The 18,450-nt window shown below is 43.6% G+C and overlaps 1 protein-coding gene across 6 annotated transcripts in view; it reads right to left on the bottom strand.

Annotated features, from left to right (window-relative positions):
- Positions 1 to 18,450, bottom strand: part of Lrch1 (leucine rich repeats and calponin homology domain containing 1) — a 201,801-nt gene that overhangs the window by 14,369 nt on the left and 168,982 nt on the right. For all 6 annotated transcript variants that reach the window (XM_052732751.1, XM_052732754.1, XM_052732749.1 and 3 more), the window contains 3 exons: positions 17,431 to 17,540; positions 12,367 to 12,504; positions 8,663 to 8,740 (listed from right to left, as the gene is read on the bottom strand). In XM_052732751.1, the coding sequence (XP_052588711.1) occupies positions 8,663 to 8,740; positions 12,367 to 12,504; positions 17,431 to 17,540 (326 nt within the window). The remainder of the gene's footprint in view (positions 1 to 8,662; positions 8,741 to 12,366; positions 12,505 to 17,430; positions 17,541 to 18,450) is intronic.

Genomic DNA, 18,450 nt, shown 5'->3' with positions numbered 1-18,450 from the left:
ACTTTTTGTTTTTGTTTCATTTTATTTGAGACAAAGTTTCTCTGTGTTTCTCGCTGTGTAGACCAGGCTGGCCTCAAACTCAGAGATTCACCTGCCTCTGCCTCCTGAAATGCTGGGATTAAAGGCGTGCACCACCACTGCCCGGCAGTTTTCTGCTTTCCTAATGATATCCATTCTGACAGTGATAATTTGGTTTTTAAATTCCCTGACGGCTAAGAACAATAAACGTTTTTTCCAGATAATCGATTAGCCATTTGCACTTTTTCTGAGAATGGCCTCCCCCATTCCTTTATTTATTCCCAAAACTTCCTCTCTCAGTGTTCTGTCACTGCTGGGTTGTTTCCATATGCTGGCTCCTAACGTCTGTTGGCTTTGTCCTTCTGTCTTTCTGTCCTTCCTTGGCTGTGAAGAGCCCTTTAATCCGATGAAATCCTATTGGTCAACTGTGGTTGTCATTCCTGCTCAGCGTCACCGCCTACCCCTTCATCTTGAAAGGTTTTCCTCCAGGGCTTTCAAATTTTCATGAAGATTTCTGATCCAATTTTAACTGACTTCTATACAGGATGAAAAGGGGGGAACTCGTTTTATTCTTCCACATGCCAATGTCCATTTCCCCCTGTATTATTTGTTAAAGAGGCCCTCTTTCTACAGTGCTTGTTTTTGGTACCTCTGTTGACACTCAGATGGCTAGAGTCGCAAGGGTTTACTTCTGGGTCCTCTATCCTGTTCCCTTGGGTCTATGTGTCTTCTTCTGTGCTGACAGCACAGTTTTTGTCACTATAGATCTGCAGCACAGTTTGAAATGAAATTTTGTGATATCCCACAGCATATTAATTTCTGTTTTCTCTCAGGATTGCTTGGGCCTATCCAGGGCTTTTTGTGCGTCTACGCAAATTTCACAATTATCGTTTATAGTGGCATACTAGTGGGAGGTCTTTCCATTTTCTAGTATCTTCTTCAATTATTTTTTTTTCAGCATTTCTAAGTTTTTGTTTTATAGACGTCTGGCACATACCTCCTCAGTTTGGTTATCTGAGCTGTTTTCTTCTGTTTCGAAAGCTGTCAATAGGGTCCACACCCCGGTGCTTTTATAACTGCCATACAGGAAAGCTACTGAGTTTTGTGTGTTGATGTTTGCACCCTGGCACTTGGCTGAATGTGACCATCAGACCTCAGAGTTTTCTTCACTATCATCTGGTAACAGCCACAGCATGACTTCTCTCACCTTTTCTATCACTTTGTTTCTCACTTACTGCTCTAGCAAAGAAGTCAAGGCCCACAATGAACAGGAGAGGAGAAAGCGGACACCAGAGCCTCGTTTCTGATTTTAGAGGACGTGCTTTCAATTTGTCCCCATTCGATATATGGCCATAGGTTTATCACACACAGCCTTTATTAGGTTAACTATGATCCTTCTAACTCCAGGTTTTGGAACTCTCACCATAAAGTGATGCTAGATTTTATCAAAGCCTATTTCTGCCTCCATTGCAGTGTCCTTGTCCTGGGTTTTATTTACATTCACATCGTACTTACTGACTGCTGTATGTTGAACCACACTTGCATCCCTTCAATGAAACCGTTTTATCATGATTACCTTTGTAGTGTTGAATTTGTTTTACTGAAGAAAACTGGTCTGTGATTTTCTTTTTGTGTTTTGTCTTACTCCACCCTCAGTGTCTGTCGAATGCCAGCTTTGTAAAATGATTGGGAATTACTCCTTCCCTTTCCATTTTATGGAATAGTTTGAAGAGTCCTCATGATGGGTGATCTTGGCTGTCAACCTGGCAGACCTGGGAAGAGGGAACCTCAACAGAGGGATTTACTCCATCTGACTGGCCTGTGAGCATGTCTGTGGGGGCATTTTCTTGATTGCTAACTGGGGTAGGAGTACCCAGTCTACTGTGGATGCTGCTAGCCCTGGGGAGATGGGTCTGGGCTGTGTAGGGTGGCTGAACAAGCCAGGGGAAGTAGTGTTCTTCCATGGCCTCTGCTTCAGTTCTTGCCTTAATTTTCTGCTCTGGCTTCCCTTCCTAACCCAAGCTGGGTTTGGTCAATGTGGAGGTTATAATAATAATGGCCCTATAGGCTCATGTTTGAATGCTTAGTCATGAGGGAGTGGCACTATTTGAGAAGGATTAGGAGGTGTGGCCTTGTTGGAGGAAATGTGTCCCTGGGGGTGGGCTTTGAGGTTTCAAAAGCCCAAGCCAGGCCCCAAGTCTCTGTCTCTGTCTCTCTGCCTGCAAATAAGGATGTAGCTCTCAACTACTTCTCCAGCACCATGCCTGCCTACACAGTCATGCTCCCCACCATGATGGACTAAACCTCTCAAACTGTAAGCAAGCATCCACTTCAATGCTTTCTCTTGTAAGAGTTGCCTTGGTGATGGTGTCTCTTCACAGCCAGAGAGCTGTGTTTTATCACAGCAACAGAGAGACCAAACTAGGACAGAAATGGGTACCGCAGTGGTGTTGCTATGATGGACCTGATCGTCACATCATGCCTTGGGTTGTTTTGTGGGAGGAAGGTGGAGGATTTTGAAGCTTTGTCTAGAAGAGTGATAAGAGTGCTCAGAGCTTAATGAGCTCCTGTGGGGACTTGGAAGATGAGACTAAGAACACTGCTGACGATGGAGGCCTGACTTGGGAAGTTTCAGAAGGAAGCTTGAGATTTCCTCAACGCCCCTCTTTGGAGCTGGTTGTGTGATCGTCCAAATTAAGCATCTGTGATGTCTGGTCAGCTGTGATCAAGACGAGACCAGCACCACTGCAGTGAAACCTTTGCTTTCCTGGAACAAATCAATGCTGGGCAGCTGGAGCTGAGAAAATCATCCGTGATTGAAAAGAGACCAGCATCACAGGGGTCAAGTCTTCTGGGAAGTGCTGTTAGGGGTCAGCACACAGAAGCTGTGGTTCAGTTGGAGCTGGGGAGGAGGGAGGGGAGGGGCGAGGCTGCACATCAGTTTGTCAGCAGAACTTGGTAAATAATGTCTAAGAGTCTCATCCCAGGTGGTCCTGGTTTTGAAGGCATGAAGGTGTCGTGGAGAGCAGCTGAGGCTTGACACTGTGTGGCGGGGTTAGTCTCCCTGAAAAGATCCCAGGAGAGGCCACTGGTGAAAGAACAGCCTCAGCTGCAGTAGAGACTCCAGGATGGAAGGCATCCTGGCGAGAAGCTGAGGCTGGGCATTATGAGAGACTAGGAGAGGCCACTAGTGAAGTGCACTCGGCGGTAGTGGAAATCTTGGGATATCGGAGGAGGCAGGATCAGGGGATGTCCTCTAAGGGCAGAGGCAGGTGTGGAATGAGGCCAGCCTGAGCCTATGAGACAGGCTATATGACTGTAGAAGCCAGAGAGTGGGACTCCTAAGCCCTTTGGAGACCAGAAGCTCAGAAGGGAGTCCAGGTACCGGACACTGAGCTTTTTACAGTTAGATTTTGGTTTGGCTTTGCTCTTCCCGTAACTGTGCCCTGGTTTTCCCTCTTGAAATAAAATAGCATATAACTTACTTTTGATTTTATAAGAACCCACAGTTAAAGGACTTCGAATTATTAATGAGACATTTGACTTTTAAAGTAAATTTTGTTCTGAGACAAGATCTTACTACATAGCCCTGGCTGGCCTGGAGCTTGTTATATCGACCAGGCTTGCCTCAAAGTCACAGATACGTGCAGGCATCTGTCTGCTGAGCGCTGGGATTAAAGGCATGTGCCACCACATCTATCAGAGTGTTGAACATCTTAATGACTGTGGGAGTTTTAGAGCTGTACTAAGTGTTATACTGTTATATTAGCAAGGGATTTGGGGGACAAGGGAAGGTCATATGCTTCTGTGTCAAGCTGACACAGCTTATTGTTGTTATCAGCTTGTTGTCAACTTGACACACTTGGGAAGAGGTAACCTCAACTGAGAAACTGCCTCCATCAGACTGGCCTGTGGGCACGTCAGTGGAGCACTTTCGTAACTGTAAACTGATGCAGGAGGGCCCAGTCCACTGTGAGTTACGTACCACCCTTAGGCAGGTTGGCCCAGGCTGTATAAGGAAAGTGGCTAGGCAAGCCAGTCAGCGGTGCTTCTCCACAGCCTCTGTTTCCGTTTCTGCCCCTGACTCCTTCAGTGGTGGACCATTAACTGGGAGCTGTAGGATGGAACAAGTCCTTTCCTCTCCAGGCTGCGGACGGTCATGGTATCACAGCATCAGAGACCCACTAGAACACTACTGGTGCCATCGAGTCTAAATTCTAAGAGCTAATCATATCCAGGCAGAAGTTCTATTTAGAAAACTGGAATGCATTTACTTAATCAATATGCTTCTATTTTGATTGAACACATCACAGAATAGTATTTTGGTAATCACTCAAACCTGGTGATTAGGTATACAGTCTGGCACAGGGAAGAAAGGTGGAGGATTTCGAATTCTCTCCAAGTATACAATAAAGAATTGCCAATTTTATGGACTTAGAGGGCAGCTCTAATATTGTCAAGCTAATTTATCTACATATGTAATTTGACTGTTATTAAAAATTAGATCTCTACTGTAAAACTTTCCTCTCTGCCTAAGTCATTGCCAACCATAAAACATCAACAACAACAACAAAAAAGGTGGTCCGCATCTTGAAAAAATAACTAAATATATTTGAAAAAAATTTAAAGTGTCCTTGTATTTAAAATTTTTTAAACCCTCATTTTAAAAGCTGCTTTTAAAATGATTTATGTTCAACTATACATGGAGACAGGTTGGAAGGCCACTGGTCAGAGGTGGGCAGGAAGCTCACCCCAGGGAAAGGATGCTCTCACACGAGTGAGTGTATGGTCCTTAGAAAAGAACTGATGGGGACAGGGAGACAGCCTTAAATGCCAGCTGCAGGGTTTTGCCATCTTCCTCTGGCCTTCATGGGCAACTGTACTCACATACACAAACCCACAGACATTCTTGTAATTAGAAAGAAAAATAAATCTTAAAAAAAGAGATGAGCTGACTTTAAATGTAGGTTCCTCCAAAAGTATGAATTTACAAATTAGTGTAATAACAAACCTGTCAGTTTGTATTTCCTTACCCAGCTACAGAATAAACCAATAAGATTACTGAATCAAAATAAATATCATGCCAAGAATCTCATGTCCACCCTTCAAAGAACTGTTGGTTTCAATTTAAAGGGATGACTAAAGTCACTGGTTTGTGGGAAACTGAGACAAACTCGCAGAAGATAAGAAACTCATTTCTCCTAAAAATGAAAACAAAACTCTAGCTTCAATTTGCCATTGGATGACAAAATTCTGATCCATATCACGTCTGCAAAATCTAACTCTTCACAGCATGCGTAATGTAGGAATGCCTTACCGTTACTTTCTGTAGAAAATCTCATTACAAAACACAAGTCCAAATACTGAAAGGTGGTAAAAAGGAGAAAACCTCCAACATAGTTAAGCCTATGTTCACAGAATCAGTGTTAGCATCTGCAAGTAATTCTCCATGTTGTTCTTAACTCCACTTGGTATGGCAACTGAGGTCCACCCAACAGCCTGTCCTTGTGAATCTGGAATGAAAATTAGTGGCCTTACATCCTTCTGAAGGGACTTGGTCACCAAGGAGGGAAGAAGGGCCACTGCCTGCCAAGGTGTCCACACCCACTGCCGACTGGGTCACTGTCTTAACTTCCTTCTCTATGTTCTCTCTAGAGAGAGTATAAAGCAGGGCAAGGTCAGAGCAGTGAGAAAAAAAAAAAGTATCTTTCTGATCCAAGTGCCACCCCCTCCCATCTAAACAGGTATCTCTGTAAGAAATAGTCTTTCTCTGTAAGAAAGACTATTCCATGGTTTTAAGACCATGGTTACTTATTTAAAATTGGGTGGAAACATTCCCAGTGAACCACACAGTATCTGCGGGATAATATTTTTGATTTGTCCTCAATGAGAGACTTCTCTCAACCTGAGAGACTACTAGTAATATTCCTAAAGTTGTCTAGATGTGGAATGAGAGCCCACAATGAACCTGTTACCCGTCAACAGGGGGACCCAGCTGACCAAAAATGACAAAGGAAGCTCAGAGGTAGAAATGGCTTCGTGGGCCCGAGACTTAACCAGACTCAGATTCTTCGGTGACACAAAGACTCTATCCTGAATGATTCAGGAGCCCACCAAGCACTGTCCTCAAGGCCAAGGTGATGCTTGCACCGAGGTCAGATATAGCTGCCAATCTGACCCCCAGCGTCAGCCTCACACAGGGTATCCCTGTTGCCTGATGCGGTCTACAGTTCTGAATCGAGCCTACCAAAGACACTATGTGTGCACAAAAGCCAGCCTGGAACCCCTTACTGTAAGGAGTAAGCTTAACACACCACAGGGCGACAGCTTCACCCACACCCTCTACTGTTTATCTAGTGAGATGAAATGCTGCCTTACAACATCCCACACGGGCACACTTCCTGGATAATCAACAGACCACCACCTGGTTCTGAGGATCAATTGTTCAACTGTACATAAATATTTAATAAACACTGACTGTACTGGTAGAGATTTCTAAAAAAATGGAATAAACCATAAAAGTAAGGACAATTTTAAAAACTGTTGCCCTTCCCGACCCATCAACTGACTTTGTACATAATCATTTAACTGAATCTGCTCAGCTCTGCATCTACCCCTATGTACCCAACAAACTGTACCAAGTGTTTATGCCGCCTTTAGGCTGTAGCTCCAAATGGTGATCCTATGACAGAGAGAACTAACACAGTCTCAGACAACAGATGAACTTCACGTCACCTCCTTGAATGAAACATTCCCTCATGCATTTGTGAGATGAACACATTCTGTTCTGAGCAAGCAGGAAGAGTTGCTAATTACTTCCCAATTGGGGATTTCTGGTTTTCCATTCAAGTGTGTTTTCCTTACTTAAAATTCTCAGTAAAGAAGTTTAGTTGCTTATGCACATTTTTTTATAGTAGCAGTGATCTAAGGTAACTCTTGCAACCAGTGGAAATTAGGGTAGTTACACACACACACACACACACACACACACACACACACACACACACACCTTGAAAATCTCTTACAACTTTAAAAATAGCCAAGTATAACCAACTGGGTCATGTGGTTCTGGCAAGTGTCATTCACTCTTCTTCACCCTTCCTGGGAATTATGAGTTGACTATTACGATTAAAGGCATCATGACAGGGGCATATTGAGAAATTGTAATGTTTTGCTCTTTTTTTAATGGTGATTTAATTTCCTCTTCTCACTTAGTAAGGGCATTCACATTTCATTTTGTTCCAGGGTAAGCCAAGAGACAGTGACAAGAATGATCCTTCATAACTCATCAGGGTTTTCCAACACAGATGCGGTTCATTTATCATCTGCGACTGGCTTGAGAGTTCCGATTCACAGTGGGAGCTCTTAATAGTCCATGGTAGAATCAAATTATCAGAAAAATTGTATTTTCACAAATATCTGAAGCCAAGAGTGTTTCTGGTATTCCAACACACACAAACGACACAGAGGCACAGATTAATGGAGTTGAAAGCAGAACTGATCACGAAGACATTTTGGCCAGTAAATAAAATTAGATTTTGTTTTTCAACAATGGAATTGGTAAATTTCATTGACACAGCTCGATGGAAGGACACTTTAATAATAGTCTCCCTTTTCTCAAATAACATAAAAATCCTCCTACTAACCTCCCCCTAAGCCAAAATAAGAGAGAGAAAGAAAGGAAAGTGGGGGGCTAGGAGGAGAGGGGTGCAGAATACTTTGAAATGTGATACACCAGCTCAGAGTCTCTCATCAGAGTTTTGGTTTTTTTAAGTTGCTTTATCCCTATATCATTAGGAAACATAGAAGCCATAAGAAATGTAATTTCTACTCATCATCTCTGTTTACCACAATGATGAGGAACATCTTCATTTCTGTGACTGCCACCTAAATCCTGAAGTCATTTTATGTTAAATTAAATATGGAAGTCTCTAAAAGCCCTGAGCACCTTCCTGCGGATGTCTGTAGGGCTGAGCCCAGGATGGGGAGTGGGGAGGGGTAAATATATATATTATATATTTACTGTATAATTAGGTGAGCTACAGAGAACCGCACACCGGGCCTAGAGCAGACAGAAGGATAAAATGAAAATGTAGTGAGCAAACTACGAAGCCCCATGCACTGTTATCACCAACGACAACAGCAGCAGTCATTGTATTTTCAATGAACGTTAGTTTGACTCCTATCTGAAAATGCAGCCACTGGGAAGGAAAGCCAGGCATTAGTATGGCATCGGAGGTTTTGCCAAACAGCCCAGGCTAAAGAAGCCCCCGTTCCGACCTGCTGCTCTAACTACTCTATGGATCTGGTCCTAGGCCACTCCCTGTCTCAGCGATTTCTGCTTAGAGAATTTACTGATTCTTATCAATTCACTGATATTAGTCCTTTTCTTTCAAATTTGGAATTTCATATTCCAAAAAAAAAATGATTTCCCCCTTTCCTTAGAACTGAACATACATATAAAACCACTTTAATTTCATTGCAATGGAGCAATTTCAGCTAAAAATGCATGTCACTTATTCAAGATGATTTCTTGAAACTTAAAAAAAAAGTGAAACCAAAACAAGATGTCTATTCAATGGTTCAAACAGCTACAATGACGTTTTTATCAAAACGTGGCCATTTGAACTGAGTCTGGTGTTACCTCGGGAACGCCAAGTTTTCTGCATGCTTCCAAGAAGTTTTCCACATTCCTCCTGCACTTGGCCATGCTGAGTTTGGGCTAGAAATGTAAACATACAGAAACAACATAGTATTAAGATTAAAAAGTTATCCAGAAACATCCATCTAGAGACAAAAAACTTAATATTGTAGGTCATATTCTTGAACTGTGTGTGCATATGCATACACAGGCCTTTATATGTGCTTGGTAGAGAGATGTTTAGAGAGACACAAGTCTGTAATGCTGATATGCTGACATATATGTATGCCAGGTTTTCTGCTCACACCTCTAAGTATCTGTGTATATTCACACAAAAACACATACCATACAGTTGGATAACCCATTTTAGTTCACCTAAAAATATACCACAAACATCACCTTTCTCCAACCACAAATGTATTTCCATACAAACGGTTAAAATCCATCAGGCTAATTGTCCCCTTACCCCCTCCCCCAAAACCACTTTGATGACCTGGAAAGTGTGGATGGATAACAGGTTCATTTGATTCATACAGGAAAATTTTTAGATGGTAAGTTTTAAACATGTCTTACCATTTCTTTAAAAAAATATTCCACTATTAATCTCCTTAAAAAGGAAAGCAAGAAGTGTGGCTGAAACAAATGAGCGGGGAGGCTAAACTAATACTGTCCCCCAAGGCAGAAGAGGAAGTCCTGTCACAGGGTCACAGAAAGACACAGGACAGCTGTGCCCAGCCACACACAGACAGGAGGATCAGAGAGAACACTAGGAATAGAGAAGAATAGGTTCCAGAGGAAGTGAGGCACCAGAAGCCTGGCATCCTGTGGTCCTAGGGCTCCACTGTCCGCCAGCATGTACTCATATTTCAGGTACAATGCTGTGACAGTGGTTCAGCCTCACCATTAACCAATCAAAACTCACATAAACTATACCAACGGGGGTGCCGATGTTTTGCTTACACCTGGGAAAACTGAAGAAAAACTAGCTTTTCTCCTCCTAAGGAAAACTTTCAGTATGTTGAGAATGACAAGGACTATGCAAATGACCTTTCCTGAGGTTGGCATTAAAACCCACACACCACAGGGCTCACGAAATCAAAGACCAGAACATGTAATGCTTGCAGTAGTACGGTCGGGACAGGCACCCTCGGCATCGCCGATGGTGCAGACACAACCGTATCAGCTGTCTACTCTACACGTGCTACCTTTGGTGCTGAGGGCACAACAGGGGAACAAGAAGACACAAACCTTGGGCCACATAGCTCTGGTGTAGCTGGAAACAATAAGCCAAGAGGGTGTAGAGTGACATGGGGGTAGTTCTTACTGGTGATGGGGGGCTTGCAATGAGGGAAAATAGAAAGAAACTAAATTCTCATTGTGTAGAGCAGGAACTGCGGTGGGCAGGGTGGTGGGCACCCACAGGTCCAGGTTTTATGGCTACAGCAGGGCTGGGTCCATCAGAAACTGCGTGAAGTGCTGGCAAGATGGCTTAGTAAATAAAGGCACCTGCTGCCAAGCCTAATGACCTGAGTTCGATTCCAGGACCCACACAGTAGAAGAGAACCAATTTCTATAAGTTATCCTGTGATCTCTACACACCCACTGTGGCAAGTGCATGCCTACACACACACACACACACACACACACACACACAAAACCTTTAAAAACAAAAATACTTCAAGCAGATCACAGGAGAATTTCTATTAGTAGGCATTTAGAAGCGAGCTGTAACAGACAGACTCCTGTAACCTAACAGCAAAAAGGATGCTTAGGAAGATCTGTTGACTGACAAGTTAGGCTCTCATAGATTTTAAATGCCACTACATAGTATATATAAGATCATAATTAAAAGCACAAATGTATGGAGTCTGTTAATGGTAAACACAGAAGGACACTGTTTCTGCTATTTTCTCCTGTCAAGCACTTTTTCCTATTAAAAAAATTATTAAAATGAAAAGATCTCTTTCAAAGTATAGTGTTTTTCCTGAAACATAAATGAAAGTGTAAGAGTTCACAATTCTTAATGTCTCCTGATACCTTGCAAGGTGACAGTGCACACGCCATTTGGAAGCCAGAGAACCCAGTATGTCTCACATGAACCGGGGTGGGGGGGGGGGCGGGGGGGGGCCCTCACGGTGTGGCATACAGCTCACGCGATGTCATGGAGAACTGGCTTAGTGGCCAAGGGAGGACCCAAGTTCAGTTCCTAGCACCCACATAAGACCTGCAACTCCAGCTCCAGGGGATCCAATGCCCTCTTCTGGCCTCCTCAGGCACCTGTGCTTATGTGCACATACCTACACACAGAACTAAAAAAATACATATGACTCTTAATAACAGTAACAGGAAGAGACTGGAGACCTCTGAGCTGCATGGAATGATAGAATTCACTAGAGACAGACTTCAGGGAGAAGTTATACTGCTACCCCTCCAATGTCTCTGAGGCAAAATAAATAAATAAATAAATAAAAGTGGCCATACTTTTGAAAGAAAAAAAGCAGTCAATATTATAGAAAAGGAAATGATGGTTGAAATGAGGTCACTAGCTCATCTTTCTGTGGCCAGGAGAAAACAGAGGAGAATAAAAAGGCCCTAGTGAGAGCTCCCCTGAAGGAGGTGGGCAGGGGTCTCACACACGTGGTCACCTGACACACTGATTACACAGTCAAAATTGTACCTTGAGATTAGTGGTTCTGCTATATATAAACACACATAGTAGCAAGGGACTCATTTACGTGGCTTGTCTCTCTGGTACCTCATTTTATCTTCTCGAGAGCAGGTCTATTTCAGAGAAGGGTGTATATCAAGCTAATGACAGGATGCAACTTGCCCAAAGCTTTTAGACGTAGATCTGGAATCTTAATCCAACCTTGCACCTGAGCCCCTAAGCGCCTCAACTTTCCCTAATGCACCCACTCTGTTGACATACACTCTCTCTGTTCTTATTCGTATAACCCTCCGTGGGCTCCAAAGATAAGCCTATCTATGACCCCTCCGCTCCTGCAGGCGGGATCACAAACGGCCCCTGTAGCTTTCTATCACCTGACTCCGGCTCTGTGACATCTAGGACAAGGGTCAGGGCTAGGACATAGCTCACTAGGAAAGCACCTGCTAGACAGGCAGACGCCCTGGGTCTGAGGAAGGGAGGAGAAAAACCGGCTGAGTTATGCCTGGATTGGTCGGTTATTCAGGGTGCTTTCTCTATTTATATACCTTCACAAGCTACTGCAAAATTCCCAATGATGGAATAAAGAGAAGAGATCCCCATCAGTAACGACCACACCAGGGAGGTTGAGGCAGGAGGGCTCAGCTTGGGCTATCTAGGGAATGAATATCTAGTGAAGGCCTACTGAGAAAAAAGCGCGAGAGAGTCCACTTAGAAAAAGCCTTCGACTAGACAGCCTTCTGAAGAGACATCTTGCTGTTCAAAGACCCCTTTGTGAGGGCCAAATCTCTGTGCTTTATGCCTTTAAACCAGTGTATCGATTCATAACTTCTTTAAACTCCACACCGTTTTTTTTTAACAGCCTTTCTTTACGAGAAGTGCTGCTTCCTCAGGCTCCCTTTGCTCTGTTCTTCTAGTTGTAGGGGGCCCAATAGAAGGGATCCGGGCAGACTCCGGGAGACCTCACCCACATCTTTAACCAACAACTCTGTGCAAAGAGAGCTTGTCCTATGCCAGTTTTCCTCTACCTGGCATTACTTACAACCGCAGGTGAGGGGACATGGATGCTGGCGACAGACCGCGGGCGGATGTGGTTGGCCAGGTGGCAGAGCACGACACCGTCCATGAGTGCTGCCCCTAGGTCTTCGTGCAGGGTCACTTTCAACCTCATTTCGATGCTCTGGGGGTGGGAAGCAGAAGGAGCCAGTTGCTATGGGCACTGAAGCAAGTTAAGTACTAAACACAGCTGTATTTATGAACTGAAGCACTATTCTTAATGGGGGGGACGAGGCTAAGAGTGTCTAGAGATGGGGAGGTGGCTCTGTCATCGAAGGGTTGTCAAGGACCCAAGCTTGATACCAGAACCCCTAAGAGTGTGGTATGATAGTGTATGCCTGTAATTCTGGCAGTGGGGAAGTGAAGTCAGGGGAGTCACCAAGGCTTGTTAGCCAGTCAGCCTAGTAAGCAAGGTTCAGGCCTGTGTGAGAGAGACCCTGACACACACACAAAAAAAATGTAGATGGCATCTGAGGAGTCATCTCCTAGCCTCCACATATATGTACACACACACACACACACACACACACACACACACACACACACACATACACACACCAGACAGAGAGAATGTTTGAAAAACGCTCACTAAATATTTTCAAACATCTTTTTTAAAACCCTATATATATAAAATATATATATATTTATTTTATATATATAGAAATCTATCTATCTATATATTTATATAAAAAAATCTATATAAAGACAGATTCAGTTGTACTGAAATGTTTTAATTAAAAGCTGCAGAAATAATAAAATCCTTTTTTAGTTTCTGAGATAGAGGCACTACTGTAGTCCAGGCTAGCTCAAACTCTCCATGTAGCTGAGGATGACCTCGAGCTCCTGGTCCTCCTGCCTCCACCTCCTCAGTACTGGGATTACACACCCATGTAACCAAAACTGGAATCATTTAAGTTCAATATTTTCCTAGCTTTGGTTATGAGAATACAAAAACAGAATGAATGGACTGATAAAAACCAAATCTGGCTAGCTCGCTAGAGTTGACATGGAGTAGGAGGGGGATGAAGTGAAGCGTTTTAGTTGAGAAATCAATTAATGATCCTTATTCTAAATATTAGACTTGAAGGACTAAAGAAATGGTTCAGCAGTTAAGAGTATATACTGCTCTTCCAGAAGACCTGAGCTTAGTTCCCACTACCCACATCAGGCTGCTCACAGCTGCCTATAACTCCAACTCTAGAGGATCTGACACCCTCTTCTGGTCTCTGCAGGTACTGCACTCATATGCATACCCATACTCAGACATATATAGAAACACATAATTTAAAATAAATAAAATTAAACTTGAATTTTGAAACAAGTCAGGAGAATTAGGAAGCAAGACAGATTTCATACACTATCTGCCAAATTTTCCCAATGACAACAACAACTTGCAAAACAACTATTATTGTGTGTCAAGAAATACAAGGCTCTTTCACAAGGATGCCTGGGGGACTGATGTTTCTTCTTGAACTCTTTGTACATATCACTCCTTCACAGGCTCCCATGCTCTATCCATCTGTTTTCAGCTTGCTTTCTCTCTGGGTCTTAAAGTCATGTCTATCATCCTGTCATTCCGGCTCATTCCACCATCTTTCCACTCTGCTGTGGCTCTTCTCCATCAGGTTTCATTACTGTGGATAATATATTTTTCAGTTCCAAACATCCACTCAGTCCTCCTTTGCTGAGGTTTTCTGGTTCCTTGGTGTACCACTGTATGGCTTCTTCTCTATTACTCACCAAGGTCTCTCTACTGTGGCTGCTTGGAAATCCATCACACACTTATAGGCATTCTTTTAACCCCTGCAGTGCTGGAGATCCACTTGGCCTCAGAAAGGGGGCAGGATAGTAGTGGTCTTCCTCTGGCTAGGTCCAAGAGGAAGGATCCAGGCTCCCCACAGGTAATAGAGACAGGCTCTTTACTAGAGAGGGTGAATTTCTGGCTTCCACCTTGGTTTCTCTGACACCACTCCCAGGGACGGCCTCTGACTCAGTCTTTGCTAACAGGGCACACGTGGGACTAGCTCCTTTTCTCTGGTATCCAGCTGGAGGAGAACACCAGCTGTCTGAAAGTTCTCTGTCTTGCTCGACCACTCACTCCCTAGTTGTCCGGGTAGAGGACGCAAGCCTTCGCTATGTGAGCATTAGTGTCTCTGGCTCCAGAGAAACATGAGGTAAGAAGAAAACCCATGGAGCTCATGACCATAACAGTCTTCAAGTTCCAAGGACATCACCAATTTACCTTCTTCACCTGACCCTTCAGGGTACTTAGCATGTGCAGGTGTGCTTATGGGGAGGCCTGGGAAGGGTGTGACTAGTCTGTTCTCTAGCAGGAAGTACTGAGATCAACTTTAAACCCCGAGCTAAAGCTGCTGCTGAAGCAGAAGCTCTTCTGAACTGAGCAATAGCTATGAAGGGACAGCTAACTGAGTGATTTGCAATGGTGATTTGCAATGAGTGAAAACTGCAAAGAGCTCACGAAGCTGGACATTCAGAACAGATCTGTGTGGAGACATCGCGTGCGTGCGTGCGTGCGTGCGTGCGTGCGTGCGTGTGTGTGTGTGTGTGTGTGGCACGTGTGTGCAGATTGTATGTGTGCGTATGGTGTGAGTATAGGCACCGTGTGTGAGTGTGTGTGTGTGTGTGTGTGTGTGTGTCTGTGTTGTGTATGGGTATGTGTGGGTGTGCACGCACATGTGCATAAGAAGACCAGAAGTCAGCTTCAGGGGTCTACCTCCCTCTCTGCCTTATTTTTGAAGATAGGAATACTTACTTTTACCTGGATCTCACCATTTAACCTAGGATCCACTTGTCCCTGCCTTCCCAAAGCTGGTGTAGGATTGTTTAAATGAGAATGAACCCTATAGGTCACATGTCGGAATACTTGGTCCCCAGTTGGTGGAACTGTTTGGAAAGGTTTGAGGAGGTGTGGCCTGCTGGAGGAGCTGTGTCACTGGAGGAGGACTTGGACGCTTAGAGAGCCCAGGCCATTCCCAGTTTGCTCCCTCTGCTTTGTGCCTGTGGATCAAGATGGGAGCTCTCAGCTACTGCTCCAGTGCCATGCCTGCCCGCCCCCATGCTCCCTGCCACGATGGGCATGGATTCTATCCCTCTGGAATTGTAAGTCCCCAAATTAAACATTTTCTTTTATAAGTTGCCTTGGTCATGGTATTTAATCACAGCATTAGCAAAGTTGGACACTGGGATTACAAGCACTCACCACCACATCCAGTTTTGACGTGGGTTCTCAGGGTTGTACATATGACCTCACGCCTGTATAGCTGACATTTTTTTACCAACTAAACCATCTCCCTAGTTCCCAGACACCTAGTTTTGTAAGGTAATCTTTGTCTCTAATTCTCATTATTAAATTATTCAAGTTTAAGGTTAAAACATGGACTATTATTTTTCCAATCGTCCTCTCACACATCCTGAAGTCTGCCTTCCAAGTTCATGTTCGTATATGCCAGGCGGCCAATAAGTCTAACTTCCCTGTGCTTGTTGAGCCAGTCAGTATGACGTAAAGTGTTGGTGGGAGGTCTCCAACAGTTTGTTCCTCCTAACAGCCCACTACACCATTGATAAAGCATCATCTGCAGTAATAAAGATGGCGGCTGACCGCTTACTTTCATTTTTATTGAGAACGTTTGTTGCTCCTTTGCTAAATTCACTGTTTTCTGAAATTGTGTATTTCTGTTTCCTTCTTTTGACTATCTCTTCTCAACAGACTATATAAGCATCATATCCATCACCTAAATGCTGACTGGCATGGAGTGGTGGTGGTTGTGATGGCAAATCTTGGTCATCAACTTGTCTGCATCTAGACTCAACCAAAACACAAGCTCTTGAGCCCGGCTGTGAGGGGTTTTCTTGGTAAGATTATCTGAAGCAGGAGGACCCACCTATATAGGGGTGACATGTTCTGGTGGCAGCTGGGATAAACAAATGTGAAAGAAGGAAGCTTTGCTTTTAGAGTCCAGCATATACTGAAGACCTGTAGCACCCAAGAGTCCTCTAGGCTTTCAGTTCCAGATTCAGTCCACTGAGATATCCAGCCTCAAGGACTGATCAATTACTGGATTCTCGGCCTCTCCAGTATCAGACAATGATTACTGTGATTACTTACAAGTCAATTTAATAAATCCCCTAAATATATATATATAAGAGATTATTTAAATTACATATAATTAAAATAAAATACATATACATACATATATACATATATATGCACATATATTTACATACATATATATGTGTATGCATGTATATATATTCATTTATTCTACCAGTTCTTTCCCTTTAGAAGGCCCTGATTAATACAGTGGCCAAAAAAAAAATTGTTAGAGGAAAGAGAGGCTTCAACATAAAATCTGTGGCCCCTCAGGAGCTTTCTTACCCTCTGTGGCCCTAACCATGACACTTCTCTTTGAATGTGAGTTACTTACAAGCTGCCTTTTGCAGCTGACACCAGCCTCTTCTTGGCAATGGAAGTGTTAGTTTCTTATACAATTGTGTCATTTTCCTACATAGACACAAAGACCTTCAGAGTGCCCATGAGGTTCCACAACAGTGCAGTGAACACACACACACACACACACACACACACACACACACACACACACACACAGAGCCCCAATCTCCACCTTTACTGTGCTGAAAGTCTTGGATGGCATCCAGGCCAGACTGCACCTTCCATAGGAATTCAAATGGTTTGCTTATTACAAGGTGGATTTAAAAGCTCTGACAGGTTTGTAATACAAAGTTCAGAATACTATATAAATATCTTTAAACTAATGACATACTTCTATGAAGCAAATGAATGACACGCACTCTTTTATAGTATAGCAGAACCCAGTGATGAGTCTTCATTAGCAGAAACTGAAAGTCAGAGTTAAGTGACTGACTCACTAACAAAGAGTCTGTCGGGGACTGATCTAGCTGGATCCGAAACAGGGAGGTCTGTGTGCAACACTTCAGGAAGGCTTTCTCCACACACACAGTGCTGTGTCGATTCTGAGCATCACACTCTGCCCCCCGCCACCCCCAGTACCTCTCGGAGCTGCTCCACCAGCTCCTTCTCTTCTCTCAACTGCTCCATTTTCCTCCGAATCGTAAACTGCGGGTCTATAGACTCCAAATTTCTCTGAGGTCTTAGAAACACTGTAATAGAAATGGAGGGGGGGAAAAATCAATCCGTGTAGCTACACAGGGCTAGTCCTAGTTCAGTTAAATAATTTATATATCCCAAATTATTTCTCTTTCATAGAAGCAAGGAGAGCCCAGGTTCATAGCACAAGTTTGATGTGAATACTCAAAGGGAAATTATCTCTTGAGTTAGTCTAGGTTGTGTGCACTGCCAAGCTGTTTTTGTGGTGACTGAATGAACTGGACGGACTGAATTGAGGGGCGGGTCTCAGAGGGGTGGAGATGAGAACATGCCATCACCCAATTCTCTCTCGTCTCCACTGTTTCTTCTGTTCTAATCAGTATTCTAACTGTACGCTTTATCTTTCTTTCAATCTAAGTAATTAGATCAAATAAGAAGATACTAGAATTGTTTTACATGTTAAAAATAGGCGTAGGAAACTGTTCTTGTTGGCTTCACATTTAATAAGCCTCTATCCAAAACTAAGTGATAACACGTGGGACTATATATTTGAGAATGGAATGGAAAAAATCTGCTTTCGGCCCCATCACCCAGGTGTTCAAAGAGCCAGCTCTTTACAGATGAGCTCAGATTACTGTCAGAAAGGCTGGCTGGACTACAGGTGGCTTTATCACTGCTGGCTCTGAGGCCTTAGGCTTCCTACCAGAGCAGTGGCTGAAAACATGCCTCCTCTGGAGTAGTTCAGAAAACACATACTCTTGGGGCTAGAAAGTCAGCTCAGCTGTCTGCTCTTCCAGAAGACCCAAGTTTAATTCCAGCACTCACATGGTGGCTCACAATTATCTCTAACTCCAATTCCAGAGGATCTGAAGCCCTCTACTGGCCTCTGAGGGCACCTCGGGTATACATGGTAAAAAGACATACATGTATGGCAAAACATCCATATGTATAAAATAAAAATAA

The sequence above is a fragment of the Peromyscus californicus genome, unplaced genomic scaffold (assembly GCF_007827085.1).
Source record: "Peromyscus californicus insignis strain IS unplaced genomic scaffold, ASM782708v3 Scaffold_12__1_contigs__length_115047231, whole genome shotgun sequence".
Classification (NCBI taxonomy): Eukaryota; Metazoa; Chordata; class Mammalia; order Rodentia; family Cricetidae; genus Peromyscus; species Peromyscus californicus.
This window is presented reverse-complemented; position numbering and strand designations above follow the sequence as displayed.